Source organism: Saccostrea cucullata, unplaced genomic scaffold (assembly GCF_032062105.1).
Source record: "Saccostrea cucullata isolate Sc308-1 unplaced genomic scaffold, CSIRO_AGI_Scuc_v1 ctg12973, whole genome shotgun sequence".
Classification (NCBI taxonomy): domain Eukaryota; kingdom Metazoa; phylum Mollusca; class Bivalvia; order Ostreida; family Ostreidae; genus Saccostrea; species Saccostrea cuccullata.
Window position 1 is genome coordinate 1 of NW_026921210.1, and position 18075 is coordinate 18075.

An 18075-nucleotide genomic window follows, 5' to 3' on the forward strand; every position below is an offset into this window, starting at 1 on the left:
ATTTTTTGTCTAGGAGGTTATACTGATACTAGACGTTTATGCTTGCATTGCTACATCTCAAATATTTCTGATGTACAGAAAACGTGGTGAATAAATTGCTATTATGTCATTAAATAAACGTTTCGTTTATTGTTTTCATTTGTGCACAATTTGTATGCTGTGTAGATGGGATTTTCCTACTTTCGTTTTTGACGGCAAATTTTCTACATACGAACTCAGGTACTCAGTTATAATTTAAAACCAACAACACATGTTTCTAATGATGTATATGCAGTTTTAGACATAATTTTGCTTGAAAGACATTATATATCTTGCTTATATTTTTTTTATTACTAGTAATAAGCATCCAGGAAATTCAGATCATCAGTAGTGGACTTTTTCACAGTATATAATTAATAAATAATTAAATTGAGAATAAAATTTATGTTTATTATTAGGAAAGTGTGTGTAAATAATGATAAAATTGTTCTTAAAAAGAATATTTCACTTTTTAGCTGATTTATAAATATCTTTGTCAACATAAAAGGCTTGAGCTATTGAACTGCGATGGGGGTACCTGTATGTTTTACCCCATATCTCGGTGAAAAACAGATGACCAATACATTTATCATGCCTATAAGATACTTCAAGCATTGGTTGCTATAAATAAAGACAAAAAAATCAGGGTAAACAAATTAATTATTCTAATAGAGAGCTTTATTTGAGTTTTGAGCTCTGTTATTTTATTAGAAAAATGAGATTAATTCTTCAATATTTTTGTAGTTTTAAGAGGAAATGTGTATTGTAGCCTGAAATTATTAAATATTATCCTATCCTTTTAATTTATGTTAAAAAGAATTTATTTACCATGTGCTATGACATAAAATGTAGACAGTCTTTATAACAGTGATGATTTTGTTTTTTATACAAGAGGGTACACGAGTGTTTCACACCCTATCTCAGTAAAAATATCGATTATCTATCTACTTTTTGTGCTTTTGAAGTAGATAAAGTATCTATTAATGTAAATCAGGACAAAAATTGCACCATTATCCAATTAATTCTACGAGTAGGGACCTACCTTAAATTTTTGAAACATATTTTACAACAAGTATTATACAAAAATCACTGCCCTAAGTGAAGAAATATTAATAAAGAAAGTACAATGTCATATGTTTGTACTTTAGATCCCATGAAAAAAAAAATTCACTCGAATAATCTAGTGTGAAATACCAGGTATACCAGACCCAGAATAGTAGTGACTGCCTAATAGCGAGAAATATAGGTCTTGTAGAGTTACGTATCCCTTGCTCTATTGCGTTAGCATATCCTCGGGAAAAAAAACTTGAGTTTTGTGAGAAATTAAGTCTTATCGCTTAGCTGGATATTCATGTGAAAAAATAACAGAGTTCTAATTAGTGGTTGTTGTATAGGTATGAGTTTCTAATTGAAATAAGAAAATAATTATTTCTATCTCACAACCTGAGTATAATACCGGTAATCATTCAATTACACTGGCGGATTAGTTTAGAGGTAGTGCACCCCCCCCCCCCGGACCCCCATTTCTGTTTCTATCTCACAACCTGAGTATAATAATCATTCAATTACACTGGCGGATTAGTTTAGAGGTAGTGCAACCCCCCTGCCCCGGGGCCCCTTTTCTGTCCCATATATACATAAGATTTAATAATTCAATAATTTTTAATTTTAAATAAATGTAATTTACCAATCGAATAAATATTATTAAAAAATATTTATTTAATTTCTGTATATTTTAACACTGACAAACTGTTAACTCTGACAAACAACTGCACCCCCCCCCCCCCCTTTTCGAGATTCCTGGATTCGCCACTGAAATCTGCGTCGCCGTGTGAAATAGTAGTAAGAAAGTCTGCTTTAAAGTCGCGGATTAAGGAGATAATCATTGTGTTACAGGTTTGAATTCCTCTGAAGGACGTGGAAACCGGTCCTCCAATGAGACCGTATAAACCGAGGTCCCTTGTCGCAGTTGGTGCTGGCACGAAAAAGGTCCCTCACTGTGCAGGGGGCCAGGGCCCCCTTTTCTTTACAAAAAATACTTAAGTTTTAATAATTCAATAATTTTAGTGTGGTTGTGGGCTCCTTAACTCTGACAAACTACTGCTCCACCCCTCCCTGTTGCTGTTGGTGCTGGCACGAAAAAGGTCCCTCACTGCTCAATGACCCAGGGTGTCAGCAGCTTTCCAACGGCAATTGTTAGTGTTCCTATGATTGAAAAATTGGAGCAAGGATCTGAAGGCAGCATTTAAACTCGTTTGGTTTTTGTTTCTTACATGACCACATTTAACGATAGAAGCCTGTCTCCACTAGGTAATAACCCCCCCCCCCCCTGTGCATTTTCCATTCGCAATACACATATCCACCAAACTGCACTAATCGAAATACAAATAAATATATAGAAAGGAAATATATCTAGTACTATACCTCAACTCCTTTTATTTTTCATTAAAATCAATCCACGATAAAAATCATTGTCTTTAATTTAGTTTTATGATTAATTTATATTGATATATACATTGTACTGACATTTCCACTTTTCGGCATACGGATTGATATATAATAACCCCATATTAAATAAATGTATATTACCAATCAAATAAATATTATTAAAGAATATTTATTTTATTTCTATATATATTTTAACACATGTGGAATATTCCATGTACGAGTGAATAGGTCTCTAGTGATGACGTTTTACGCATCTTATGAACGATAACTAATGTTCGACTTCTTTTACGCCATAGCATCTAGTGATAACCGTTGGTTAAGCCCCCCCCCCCCCCCCCCGCACACATACACTTTCAATTTCCTTCCTACGCCCATGAAGATAATAAGTAGCATAATTAAACTTCATCGCATCAAGTGTGTTAGAAAAAAGTACATGAATCGACTATTTTAGGATCAATGCAATTTACATGTAATAATTCAAATCAAATGTACTGAAATGACAATTTTGAATATGTAGCAATCATGTATACGAACGTAGAATTTCCAGGAAACAATGACTTCGTATCATAAACATATTTATCATCGGAAAATCCATTTCTACAGTAAGTGTAAACAGCTGTGTTTCATAGACGGTACTGACTGACAATATATAAATCAAAATGGTAAATATTTATGCAAAACAAAAAAGTAGGTGAACGAAATTCAAACACCCACAAGTTACAATGTGTTGAAATCCAAGATTTTCACTTTTATAGACATACTTCTTTTTAATTTGTTATCATGAATTAGATGCGAAAAATAACAATCGGATGATTTTAGATAATAAAATTACCAGGTGGTGTCTATACATTCGAGAGACATGTTTAATCAGAATTGCAAGAAGCATTTACTCTAATTAGTTCATGTATTAAGGAATGTCTTCTTTGTGATTCATTTCAAAACAGTTTTTCCAGTACACACGCGTCATTGATAAATTTGTACTCGTAGAAACATTCACATACATAATTAATCAGATAGATGGAAGCGTGCATATATCAGTCACAAAAAATTATTTTTGTCTAGTAATACAATCGAGTTTGATAAAGATAAAATGAAGAAACATGATGAGACCTACAATTCAAGTTCTTTAAAACATTTTCTCAAGGACATTCCACAAGCTCTGGCGTGTACTGTATTTGACAAATCATAACAGGTCAACATGATCAAAGAAAAGTAACTTGAGTTATTACTTGTATACTAGTATATAAACTTAAAGCTCTACTGAAGTCTTTTAAATGCCAAATCGGAGTCGGCCATATTAGTTTTCGATAACCGTACTATCTGCTTACCAGGTATCACCCAATTGTGTGGTCACGCACGACTGATTTAGTCAGTCGGTTTCATTCGAATAGGATATTCGCAAGGCCTATTTATAAAATTTTTATTCAATAAAATAAAAAGGCCGAAGTATCTCAAATTCAGAGATAAAATAAATGCTTTTGAAAGCATCTTTGGTGTTGAGCAACGCTGATAACACGCAGTTACATAGTCACAGAAGTTGGTACTTGTGCAGCTGCAGTCCACGTGCACTAAAAAGCTGAAGTTCCTGGTTGTAAATATCCAAGACCGTAGACGAGGCCGAAGGTAAGATAAACGAGCATAAATGCAAAGTCACCTAAAAAATAAATTACGAACCAAAAAATATATTTACTTCGTAAAAAGTTTGCAATGTGACAGGACCTCAGCTGACCGACCGACGACACGTCTGCACTCAGCACGATTTGACCGTGTTATGTCTTGCCCATGCGCAAGCGAAAGACTGGAGTGAAAATGAAAGTAGATCCAAAAGCACATGTGTAAACACAGGGGAGCAATTATTATAGCTGTTCACGAATAAAAGTGACAATAGATAAGTACAATGGTTGGCGAATTGTAAAATTAAATCGTTTTATATTGCTTTAGAGTGTCAGCAGTATGAGCATCGATATTTCGGACAATGCCAGCTATTGTGACGACGAAGAAGGAGCACAACATCATGAACATGTAAGTACTAACTAGAATGCAAAAATGAAAAGTATCAAAGCATCTGTGCACTGCTAATCTTCAAGCAAGTAATATTCATTTATCTTTTCTGATTAACTCATTTATTTCCTTTAATGCATAAAGTGAGATAGGTGCATTGCAGACTTGATCAGCTGCATATAATAATATTTACACATGCTGTATTTGCATTCAGTTATGGCACAACCTAATCTATTTTACCATTGTCACAAGATTAGTTTTGGGATTTGTTTGTCATTTTTTTTTATAATTGAAGAAATCAGAATAATTAATTATTTGATTTGTCTTATATGAATATTGCAGTAATATCAAGCTGTCATTATCTTTTAAACACACAGGATACTAATTAAATAAATGAGATCATGAACCAGATGCTATATTTGGATCTTCTGGTTATAAGGATGATGACAATGGTGAAAGTGATGAAGAAGAGGTGGCCGGCTGGGGGGCGATGAATATAAGATGTGGAAAGATATATCAAGGTTTGTGAATGGCACACGCTGATTGATTGATTTAATGATTGATTGTATATTAATTTTTTAACGTCCGTCTCGAAAATTTTCACTCATATGGAGATGCCACCACTTTCTGGTGGAGAGTTGCAAATTTTGTCCTAGGTCTATTGAGGGTCTATTTTGTCCTAGGTCTATGGAGGGATCTTTTTCATGCAGCACCTACTGCGATACAGGACCTCAGTTTATACGGTCTCATCCACGTCCTACAGTGGGATTCGAACCTGCCATGTAAGGATTGACTCCTTAGTTCACAACTATAGAGCAGATGCTCTAACCACTTCGCGAAGTGGGCGACACACTGTAATGAAGAATTAGTAACAAATTAAGTAGTTTTTATAACTATAAAATCAGCATCTGCTGTAAATAGAGTAAAACAAAGGTAGGAAAGATATGTTCCATTCATTTTTACCTCACAATAAAAATCATATAAAATGATTGTATAGAATGTCACAAACTTTATGACTCTATTTCCATTTCTATTTGTTTTCTCTGTGATATTTCTTTGAGAGTTATGTGAGTTGATTTCTTGATAATTCTACTGGAATGAAAATTTCGCTAAGTTAAAGATCAGCAGCTAAGAAGGCCTCATTTGTGTGTAACCTCAGTGGACAGGGACTTTTGAAATTGAGAGAGAGGATCCATGTGATTTAAATCTATTAGTCTAGACAACATTGTATGCAAATTATATGCACATTTCTAATATTGTTGATGTCCTGGCATACCCAACAAGCTAAAAAGTGATTTCCTAATTTTATGTTATTACTAGTAGTAATAACATAAAATTAGGAAATCACTTTTTACCTTTTAGTAATACTACATTAGTATGCAATTTACTACATAGTGGTATAATTTCAAAATTTTACTGTCTTTTGATATGATTAAAATGTCTCAAACTCTAAGGAACTGGATGTAGTGATTTGTTACCCTTAAATATTCATGTAAATTACAGTGGGTTTTTTTTGTGTGTCTTGATTTACAGATTGCTACTGTAGCATGTAACATGAAAGATTTAAAACTTAAACAGTTTGAATATTTCCTCTTGTATATTTTCTTTCAAGGAATACTGATGAATGTTACAAGATGGAGGTGGATACCCTTTCAGATAGATGATTTATTGTTGGAGAGAGGGAAATATTGGACCTGCTTAAAAGGAGCATGTTTCAAAGAGTGAGGTGGACCAATACTTCGCTCTTCGTTGTTGAGGCAGAGAAAATAGCTGCAGGAGTAAAGAATTAATTTACCTGCACAGTACATATGTAAGTAAATGTATTGCATACCAGTTTGAAGCTCATTTCTAAAGTTTAACATGTTTAATAATGAAAAGAACATTCAGAGTAAGATGTTTTGAGGATAACTTCAATCCTACATTTCATTAACAAATTCATTGCATTGCTATAATGAAGTAAATTACTTTAAAGAAATGATTAATAGGTAGTGTAATTCATGATTTTAAAAAAAGGATTTGTTAAGGACATACGCAATGTACCTTACCAACTGATAATTTTCCAAGATATTCCAAATTTAAACTTATAATATCATTATATGTTCTTAGACAAAAAATCAGCATGCGTTACCAGAGGTTTTGAAAAGATATCGAATTTTGAAAATTTTTGCATTATTCAAATAAAAATGTACAAAAATCATAAAACATGAATTCCAGATTTTTTTTCATCGAAAATTGTTTTAGGAAAAGTGTACAAATCCATATATAGAAATTAAAAATATTGCACACAGGTGCTTCATTTAGTGGAACTCTTCAACTCCAGGGAAGAATCCAAAACAGTTCAAACTACGTTGCGTATGAATAGTAAAGAAAAAATGACATGCTACATTATAAACCATCAAAATTATAAGGAGACAGAATGAAAATAAATTTATCAATACATGTAATGTCTTTTAGAGTCTTTGAAAAAAAAAAAAATTTAAGCCTTACAAAGAGAGAAGCATAATTAAATATAGAAAATGATAAAAAAATATAAATATACAGTTTTTCATGTATTACTTAACAGAATTTTACATTTACCATTTCAATTTTATTGCAGGAGGGTCATGTAGGAAAATGGATGTCTACACAATTTTATGGAGAGAGAAATGCTGTTGCAATCCTGCTGCAACTTCTGATCCTTCATTTTGGGGTATCATGGGATCAGTTTACTGTTGGTGCCAAATTTACTGATCTTGCATAAAGATCAGCAAGACCATTCTACAGAATGCAACTTCAGTACAGAGTATGTTTTACCAGTAATGCTTGTCATGAATAGATTTCTCTACATATTTAAGAAAAGAAAACCTCTCATTATTGCAATATTTTCTGCATTAATTTTTGATAAAAGTTTGTCTTCATATTAGGCATATTATATTTGGAAAAAATTTTATTCAGAAGCAAGAATAAAGTTTTCAAGATTCATGTAAAGTCAATGCAGTGATATGAATATAAATCAAGGACAAAATAAAAAATACAGTAATTTCATGCATTTACACAACTGTGAAATTTTAGGAATTAGGTTGCTGTGCAGTAGGTTTACCAGCAGTAACAGAGAAACAGAAAACAGTGAAGTCAATTAAAGAATACACATATATTTCAGGTATTAAATTTTATGCAATATACATTTTAATTATTTTGAGTTATTTCAATTTAGTAACCTTTATAATGTTTAGGAACTTTAATAAATTATATATAGATAGATATATGCACATATTTTTTTCTAAGGGTGTAAATTTATATATAATTGCTTTAAATTGAATTTACTGATCACTTGTACTTCTATTACTTTATTTGATAAATTTTTTTGTTCATGAAGGTATTAAAGGAAATGTTCTAAATTTACTTTTAGAACTTGAAGGAAGTATAATGGAGTCCTTATGCATGTAATACAAGGAGTAAGAATTCCAAAGACCATGACAGCACCTCTGCCAATTTATCAGGCCTCCTAAATCCTGGATCAAGGCTTTTACTTTCAGAAATGAATAGAAGAAAAAAAGTGTGGTCAGTTTTAAATAACTAATGTTTTTTTGAATGTCAGAATTAGTTGAATGATAGATAGCGTCTATATGCTCCTTCTAGTTTTGGGAAACCTCCTAACTGGCACTTTCACACAAGAAGGCACTGGAACTCTCCTTCCTGCTTCAAGAGGACCATGCTGCCACAAAACAAAATCACATTTTCCTGGTTCCTGAAGGCAGAGGGTGCAAACAGGGGTTCAAGATTATTAAGAAAATTCTTGTTCAGAATGATGAACCTCATGCCACAAACACAGATTTCTAAACTCTGGTTTTTTGGGATAATGCATGGAGATTGATTGATTGTATACTGTTTAACGTCCCTCTCAAGAATATTTCACTGATATGGAGACGTATGCATGGAGATTGACAACAGCATAGGATGTGAGGATCTTAAAATACTTTTCATTCTCCATAGAAACACCATGCAATTTCTAAACTGGAGTTTTCATACTGTAATGAACCTTGGATATAAGATATAATGAAATCTGTTTCTGCCTCTACAGCTTTGTTCAAAACTTGATGCTTTTCATCCACTTGTGTTAAAATATCGTACAAGTATAGTAATAAAAATATTTACTAGAATGAAAAAAAAAAAAGAAATATATGAGATAAAATGTTATTAAATTTTTTTAATACCTTAAAATGAAAATGATTTTGTTTTAATTTTAATTCTTTAACCATTGAAAAAAAGTTCATTGAAGCAGCATTAAAACTTGATGATATAATTTATTTTCAGTACAGTACATACTTGCAATGTTGAATCCAACTGACTGTCCTCTCTGTTTTCAGCTGCTGCCTCTAGAAAATGATTTCTGCTTGGAAGTGTCCCCTGGTGACATTGATTGTGCTCTGGCTAGCATAAGGATGGTAATGAGCTGACAACAGTAATTGTGAGATGTCCGAAATACATGTATACCAATTCTGATGTAGGAGGACCTTATCATAGAGGAAGGGTGAACATCATAACATTACCAGATAGCCAACCTATGTATAGGATAATAATCCATCATACTTCCTGCGTACTTGTGTTTTATTTGAATGGACAGCAAGGATTTTGGCAATTGGTACATTTACAACCTCTTCTCTTGCATGGCAGTAAGGTTTAACATTTGCCTTTTTTCACAGGGAAAGTACCGGTAAATGTTAAATTTCATAATACATGTGCTTTATTTCTCATAGGATCTTTTTACTTTTAAAATTTATGTAAAGTACTTTTATTTTCATTAATATATTACATTTTTAATAACTTTCAATTTGTCAACACCATTGAAATATATATGTATATATGTATTCCTTGTTTAAATTTTGGTAACATATGAAAAGTCTTATATTTTCAATGGTTTGGAATAATTTATACATGTATATGAAGATTCTATATGAAATCAATTGTAAACAAATGTGCATGAAAATTTTATTTTGTTTCTGTTTTCAACTTTTTGAATTGAATTGTGAATAATTTTTATGAACTGACAGTATCAAAATTTTATTAATTTTAGTGGACAATTTTCAATTTTTGTCAGTTACATGTACCTAACATTTTAATAATAATCAATTTACAATTTATATGGAATTGTTTATGCACCGATAAAAAAAATTGCTATAAAATATTGTGAGCATCATTTATGGCTGAGAATATTTTTCATTGCCAAACAAGACACATTGTTTGATTCTTTGATACTTTTCTACTTCTGTAAAAAAGATAGAGAGAAAAGAAAAGAATGAATAAAATACATTTTATTCAATAACTTGTTTTTTTAATTACTGGAATAAAACTATATTCTAACATTCAGGAAAAATTCCTATGAAGACTTGTTTCATCAAAGATCTTTAGGAGCAGGGTTAATTGCACATATAATTTTCCAAACTACCTACTGAATATGTGCAAATAATTACTTTTCCTTTCAAAATGGTAATTCTTCCTAAACAGTCATAACTTCTATGAATGAGGCATATGTGTGATAAAAAATTAAGAAATGTTATCATTTTTTTTGTTCTTGGCACACCTATACATTCCAGAGTAGAAATAAAGAAAGGAATGGTTATAGTATCAAAATTATTAATTGAAAAAATATTAAACCTTTGTAAAATCATTTAAATGGCTGCATTTTTAGCCATCAATGAGAACGTATACCTCTCTACCCCCCCCCCCCCCCCTTTTCAGGTCTACAGGCCTAACCCCTTTATGTTTTAACTGTTCATATGCAATCCAGGAATATATTTTTTTTTAAATATGGTGAATTATACCTTAAGTTAATATAAGTTTATTAACAAGTACGTTTTTCATGCAAATATTGGATTTCTTCTTTCATTTTACAAATAATTACTGCTCCCCGATCAATGCTTTGAAACGCTTGACTGTAAACAAACGTTTCATTGACCTAGAGTTTGCATGCATGACCATGCGGTGTCGGTCACGTTCGGAAGTGAGCACTCTTATTTGTTGTGCTTGTGTGTTTTGTGCATATATTTACTGCAACTCTCATACTGGATGCTATAACGATGTGTTCTGGTCTTTTTGCAACTTTACCTATTGCAAAATTCGCGATAGGTTTGTTACCACTATTTACAGTCACCAGCACTTCGAGGTACACGGTGTACTTGGTCACTGGACAAATGCATTGGCGCGTGACGATGATTTGGGTGTATACATAGTTAGAAAGTAACAATAGAACACGAACTAATATGGCGTCTATCGATGAAATATGGCGGCTATTTGTTTACACTCTCGGCTATTTTATGATGTCAGTAGAGCTTTAAGATTTCCAAAGCAAAATTTGGGTCAATGGAGGCATGTTCTTTATACCCCGGTAATTATTTTGAGTATCTTCAAATCTTATAAATTTATCTTCATTGCTGAAGCATGGAGCATTTGTCATTTTATGGATGTTATACGAATTATAAAAATATAACTTGTCACATTTTTAATAGTTACAGTCATGTATAGTAGTGCCATTTTTGCACCAAGTTTCTATTTATTATTTCCAATTTTCAACTCCAGGAATATCGAAATCGTTTCAAAATCTACAGACGATTTTATCGTGAAAGGAAAAATCGTACTAGTGTGAGAAAATATATACAACTTTTATATTTACAAATTGGTTACAAAAGGAAAGAAAATAAAAAGAATGTACGATTTTAATCGTTAAATTGAGGGAATTTGCAAGACGGTAAATATATTAGCTTTAATGTAAAAATCAATTTAAAAAGAAAACACTTAATAAGATACATGTATAATCAAAGAGCACATTACACATATATAATAATTATTATAAACAAGATATATACATAAAAGTACATATAACAAATATCTTGATTACCATCCGATTCCCACTGTGGGACATGGAGACCGGTCCTTCGGATGAGACCGTATAAACCGAGGTCCCGTGTCGAAGTAGGTGCTGGCACGAATAATATCCCGCACTGCTCAATGGCCCTAGGTGTCGAGTATAGGTCAAAATGTAGATCTCCACCGGTAAGTGGTGGCGTCTCCATATGAATGAAAAATTCTCGAGAGGGGGTTAAACAACATACAATCAATCTTTATTACCAGGAAAAGGAATTAATTGTATATATATTTAGAGGACGACCAGTAAAATTAAACAGCTAAATTATATTATCAATATTTGCTGCAGTGTAATCTTTTTCATTATTATTCTTTATGAATAAAAGGCAAAAATTATATACAATTTTTTTATTTTATATATACAAAAGTACAAATTGGTTACATAAGGAAAGAAACTGAAAAAAAATGTATGATTTTAATCGTTAATTTGAGAGAATTTACAAGACAGTAAATATGTAAGCTTTAATGTAAAAATCAATTTAAAAAGAAAAACACTGAAGGTACATGCATAATCAAAGACCACATTACAAAAATATAATAATTATATAAACAAAATATATATCTGTAACAAACATCTTTATTACCAGGAAAAGGAAGTAAGTGTGTATATATATAATTATTTAAATGACGATCGACCAGTAAAAACGCATGGAATTTACAGAAATGTCAACACAAAGAAATAAAAAAAAATCAATTATGAATACTAAGTAAATAAAAAGGGAATTTTGTTTAAGACATGCAATATTGGAAAGGATGGGATTACATTCGTTGCAAAATAAGATTATTTACGGATAAGAATATTTATTTTAAAATATATATTACAAATACAAGTTCTAGTCATGTAGCCCCTTTTCATTCAATGTGTTCAAGTGTCTGACCCCCCTCCCCCTTCCGATTCCAGGTCAGAAGAAACCTCGCTGAGTGTTCAAAGCATGAAGAATTTGGCCTTGGACAACTGTGCACTGGTTTAGAATATATGTATTTATACTGATATAGTAACGGAATGAATGTTTTGGAGATTAGAGTTTAAATATTGCAAGTTATTTTCGTGGCCATTGTCCATGATACGTAAATTTCATTCTGCTTTACATATAAAATGAGCAACAACTGCAAGATTTTCAGAGAAAAGGTATTTATTTATCTATACATATTGCTTTTATAGTCTTTAAACAGATTTTGCATATTTTAGATCCAGCAACAAATCATAATATGAAAATCTGTGAAATCATTTAATATTCTAGGAAGGGGGAGTGTACTGAAATGCGTATACATGTAGCTATAAAATGAATCTGATTACCTTACTTCATATTTTAAAGACGTTATTATTCTTTATGAATAAAAGGCAAAAATTATATACAATTTTTATATTTTATATATACAAAAGTACAAATTAGTTACAGGAAAGAAACTGAAAAAAATGTACGATTTTAATCGTTAATTTGAGAGAATTTACAAGACAGTAAATATGTAAGCTTTAATGTAAAAATCAATTTAAAAAGAAAAACACTGAAGGTACATGCATAATCAAAGACCACATTACAAAAATATAATAATTATATAAACAAAATATATATCTGTAACAAACATCTTTATTACCAGGAAAAGGAAGTAAGTGTGTATATATATAATTATTTAAATGACGATCAACCAGTAAAAACGCATGGAATTTACAGAAATGTCAACACAAAGAAATTTAAAAAAAAACTCAATTATGAATACTACGTAAATAAAAAGGGAATTTTGTTTAAGACATGCGATATTGGAAAGGATGGGATTACATTCGTTGTTGATATTTCATGAGGTATTTATTCTACATCAATGTGAATATACAAGTATACAATTATGCACTGTCTTATATAATATTTCTGATACAAATTATGTTGGCTTTGCAACTTTATAATGAAATTATCAAAACGATTTCTTTTGTCACAAATGTAATCGTTCAACCACAAAAATCAATGCGTTTAAAACTCAACCACACAATATAAATGAGCATTGAGCATCAAACCTAAACATCTGCATGTACAGGACTTTTTTATTCTATAAATTGAAGGTATGAATAGATTTTTTTTTTACATCTTTGTTCTGAAATATACGATGTTCATCAATAAACCAATGTGCAGTTCCAGGATGAAATGCTCCTTACATAAAAAACACAACGAAGCCCAAAGAGATGGTCCCCAACAAAACGCATTATGTTTAAGTTTAAGGCTTTCTTAACTCAATCATTACTTTAGTGCTCAAACATAATCATGAAATATACCGGGTAATTACATTTGACACTTTTAATTTCATTTCACTTCATTTACATGTAATTGTATTGTTCCAATAGACTTTTGGGTTTGATTATAATTTTTTATCGTCATACCTCTTTTGTTTGAAAGTAAGAAATTAATTTTAAAAAACATAATTGAATTATGCATCCCTGATTTTTATACACGAGTATTAAATCAATACTTTGTAAAGGTATTGAAACTTGTACATTTCAGGTTCCAACCACAAATCTACTCGTGTAAAACAAAAACTTTTTGAAAAACTGGAACTACTTTTATAGATATCTTAGTGAAAGAAAATTAAACACTATAACCAAAGAAACAGTACACGTAATCTTGTTGGCTTTGTCAAAGACATTGGGGTCAAACTTGAAGCAGTTCTGTTTCCCATCAATCACTTGGAAGCTCTGGGCCTCGCAGAATGATGTTCCATTCTGATATAGAGCACCTGTTAAAGAGTCAATATAAAAAATGTATACAGATATTGATCAATAAAACGTAAGTACCTCTAACAAATACGGATTACAGATTTTTCCTCTTTTCAGCAACAGCCAAAAAATGAAACGGTTCTATTTTGAATGATATAAACGCTTGTTTTAATATAGACATACATCAAGGCACAACTCGAATTTATCATTTGTAAGAACAAAGAATATGTATATTCAGAATAAGTATTATGGAAATATAATGTCAAGACAGAATATTTTAAAACAAATTTGCTAATTACTACAGACTGTTAACTGAATAAATTAGCATTTATACCGTACCTATTCTTTTTCCATCGTAAAAAGCTCCTTGACAGTGGTGATAAACTGATTTGCAAAAGTCCGTGCAAACATGAACTTTTTTTTCTTCATCTCTGAAATAATCAAGATGAAAAAAATAAAAATACGTAATGTTTAAAAAAAATGTTCTCCCAGGAATAAAAACATATTTAATGATATTTAAGAATGCATCTCACAAAAAAGGTTAGACTGATAAAGTGTATAAGTTTATTTGTAACATGTATATACGAGTATTTATATCTGTTCCTTAAGCCAAGCTTTAAAAATTCTTGGTTTGCAGTTGCCGATCTATAATTTTTTAATTGGGTAGGTAGGTAGGCATTCTTGTTTTTAATTACGTTTTTGGATATTTGCCAGATAACTTTTATTCTAGGCCTTGTTTTTCCATATTCATGTATTTCATCCATATGAACTTTGTAAATTTATAATAATCAATTGACTTTCGATTTAAGTTAACCTATTTGAAAACACTTAATATTAGATTCCGAATTAAGGCTTAATAAAGAAAAACGAAGTTCCCTACTTGTGATACCAATGTACTTGGTCTGGGGCACAGAAGTAACACATCATGTAGTTGAGGTGATTGGTGCAGTCCCGGGAAGCTCCGTATAAAGGTGGCATTCCAGAGAACACAGAGGTAACCTCCGTACGCTTACAGCAAGCTTTGGGGGCATACCATGTACAGTTTATAAGTCCCTCAACTTCTACCGCAAATCTTTTATTTTCTAAAAAATATATAAATATTGTACATTGTTACATTATAAAAGGTGTATATATAATTTTTGCATGGTTTGCAATTTTTATGATTTGAACAGTGTACAAGATCGTCCATTTCATGGCTAAATTCATGTTCTTTTGTTTTTCGAGACTTTCATGTATACGAAGGTCATTCAAAAAGTTCGTAGATTTTTTAATTAACGTAATATTGTATCCAATTTTTACACGCATTAACAAAATTTTCTTTTCTGTATATATTCTACTTTGCATGAACAACTGTAACAGTTCGAATGTCACTAGTTTGGGATTTAGTTTTTACTAACATGTAGGCACTGCAGGCGCGGATCCAGAATTTTTTTTCCGGGGGAGGGGGTCCACCCCAACCAATAGAAAATTTCCAACCCAGAAATTCCTTGGCAAGGAAAAAATAGGGGGAAAAACGTAACATAAAAAACATTGAATAATTCAATTATTATTTATTTTCACTTTTAGAAAAATTGCACTATTTATAACACTGTTCGAAAAAAAATATTTTAAAAATTCTGCAGAATTAAGATAAGGATTTTAATGTCGAATAAGCAAAATTTGGAAGACAAAGTTGTCAATTCTTAGCACCATTCTTAGATGTACCGAACTATTAGTGTATGTATATTTTACTCTTACATGTAAACACTGTGTACTCCGTAACTGCAAACATCTCCAAAATAGAAGGGCAAAAATCAATAGAGTTGTATGCTGTGTTGAATGAAAAATCGAATGGTTCTTACCGAAATATGTGCAAGGTTTCTTGTCATGGTTGCGTTCGATGTGAAATTCAATTACTGAATTTTCGGCGATCGCCATGTCCGAGAAGGAAAGTATGAGGAATACCACCAGGTAATTCATTCTGAAGAACTCTTGCTGGTGTAATCATAAAGTCGGTATTTTAATCAAACTGGCTGAGAACCCAGCATCTGTATCAGACCAAATCAATATAGGAAATAGAGAGAGAGAGCAAATAAAGATAAAATTCAGGTCGGATTGCAGCCTTTTCCGGATGTATTTTTAAGATTTTTTTTTTTTAATAAATAATAACTTTTTTCCAGATCTTCAACCCTTTAATGAAATCCAATAGATTTTGACGACGTTTTTAACGATTTAGAATTTAGGGATGGCAATCGAAAACAGAATTAAAGACACAAGATACGTTACGCTACCATTCGAAATGTTATTCGAAGGAATAGTAGTCCCACAGACAGTGTATGGAGTTTTCATTAAAGGTAACCTTTAAGATATAGAAACTAGATGTACTCTGAGCAATGAACTCACTGAATGATACGCACACCCGATTTAATGGCGGCAAAGTCCATGTTTTGAACTGGAAGACATGCACGAAATAAGCGTCAGATCAAAAAATAAAATAAGAGGTGCTCACTGGCATTTTGTAATATAGAATCTGTGAAAGTATCATTAAATTTTATTCAATACTCATACTTAAGAGATGGGTACCCTTCAATATTGTACACTGAAAGAAAAACCTAGTGAATTTAACTAGTGTGTTTCGTATTTTTTTAGCGTTGGTCGTGATTAGTAAACTTTCAGTTTACTGGTTAAGATAGTGAGTTGTGGAGCGGGGGTCGTATAGATACTTAGATACCCAGTGAAAGTTACTCATCCATTACTAAATTTACTGATCTTATCTAGTAAATATACCAATATCTGGTAAAACTACTATTAAGGTAGTGGTTGTACGGACAGTGAATCTACTAGTTTTCTTAGTGACATTAACTAGTTATTTTTTTACAGTGTAGAAAGAATGACAATGTCCATGTTTTGTGATGGGAAACCCGAAACACATGTATGTTTAGAAGGTGTACAATGACACTGTGTAACAAATGAAGTTTAGAATCTGTGGAAAGTCTCATGAAAATGTATTCATTGGCCAGTATACATCTAAGAGGAGTAGCGGATAAAAGATGGATACCCCAAAGCGTAACAGACGGGTGGACGGACATCCCTATCACTATATACATTAGCTGCAGAACTGTAGCTCTCCGAAAAAATATATATTGATAGACCGGAGAGATACAGTGCCACCCACTGAAAAAAACTGTATATTTATTGCGCACAAAAAAAGTGCGCTGTTTTTCGATTTATTTCTCCGTGTTTTTAAAACTGTCATTTCAAAATATTACTAAAAATATGTTTCTTACATAATCTTTCACTGTTTCCACAACAAAACATTCCTTATAATTGTTTTTAATAGCCCTCCTGGTCCTGAAGTTGAGATAATTGAAAATTTTGTCTATTTATACTGCCAATTTGGTTTGCAAGATAATTCGGTCCAACGCGCTTCGTACAGATGTAAACTACAAAAGTAATTGATAGAGGAGTAAGGATTTTATTGAAATCTAGTTTTTTTTTTGCAATTGAGGTAAGAATTCTGAAAATTTATCCAGAAACAGCACACTTTTTGTGCGCAATAAATATACAGTTTTTTCAATGGGTGGCACTACATAGCTCTCCGGTCTATCATCAATTAATATAATTATATTTTTGGAGAGCTACAGTTCTGCAGCTATATAGACATGTACATTCTCACTTTTCAAGCGGGTGCATCCTCGATAGCCAGGGTTTCTGATACCCTTGGCTAGCGAAGGTGAACCGGGGTATGATTTTAATAAAAATGCACAGAGGAAGTACTTCAGGTAGGATTCTTCTCTGGTTTCTGACTAGATGAAACGTTCAAAGTATATTTGCTTATATGTGTTATATATTGAGGTGTAAGGAATTTAAAAATTCATATTTTTCTTTCCTCAGCACAATTGTACAACTTTAAATAGAAATGGTAAACTGCGTTTGAAAACTAGCAGGGACTATATTTTTGGCGGAATGGTGGCGTATGAAAATATCTTCTTTTCTGCCTTTCAAAATTATAATAGAACAATGAATTT

General features: G+C 31.7%; 1 protein-coding gene and 1 long non-coding RNA gene across 2 annotated transcripts; one reads left to right on the forward strand and one right to left on the reverse strand.

Moving 5' to 3' along the window:
• Positions 1-4477: 4477 nt before the first annotated feature.
• LOC134259477 (uncharacterized) lies at positions 4478-9277 on the forward strand. The gene is made up of 6 exons (XR_009990367.1): positions 4478-4988; positions 6080-6277; positions 7064-7249; positions 7519-7606; positions 7856-8007; positions 8814-9277. It is a non-coding gene; the product is annotated as an uncharacterized LOC134259477 (long non-coding RNA).
• Positions 9278-13758: 4481 nt separating this feature from the next.
• Positions 13759-16098, reverse strand: LOC134259478 (uncharacterized). The gene is made up of 4 exons (XM_062742056.1): positions 15910-16098; positions 14949-15150; positions 14408-14499; positions 13759-14088 (listed from the first exon to the last, which is right to left on the reverse strand). The coding sequence occupies exons 1-4, from the start codon at positions 16025-16027 to the stop codon at positions 13916-13918; spliced, it is 585 nt and encodes a 194-aa protein (XP_062598040.1). The 5' UTR covers positions 16028-16098; the 3' UTR covers positions 13759-13915.
• Positions 16099-18075: the final 1977 nt, after the last annotated feature.

Bases quoted from the DNA above. Each gene is read 5' to 3' on its own strand.
- LOC134259478 (XM_062742056.1), bottom strand. From the start codon at position 16,027: ATGAATTACCTGGTGGTATTCCTCATACTTTCCTTCTCGGACATGGCG. The intron at 15,151-15,909 runs GTAAGAACCATT...TATATTTTTTAG, and splicing joins GAAACCTTGCACATATTTCG to AAAATAAAAGATTTGCGGTA. The intron at 14,500-14,948 runs GTAGGGAACTTC...TGATTATTTCAG, and splicing joins CAAGTACATTGGTATCACAA to AGATGAAGAAAAAAAAGTTC.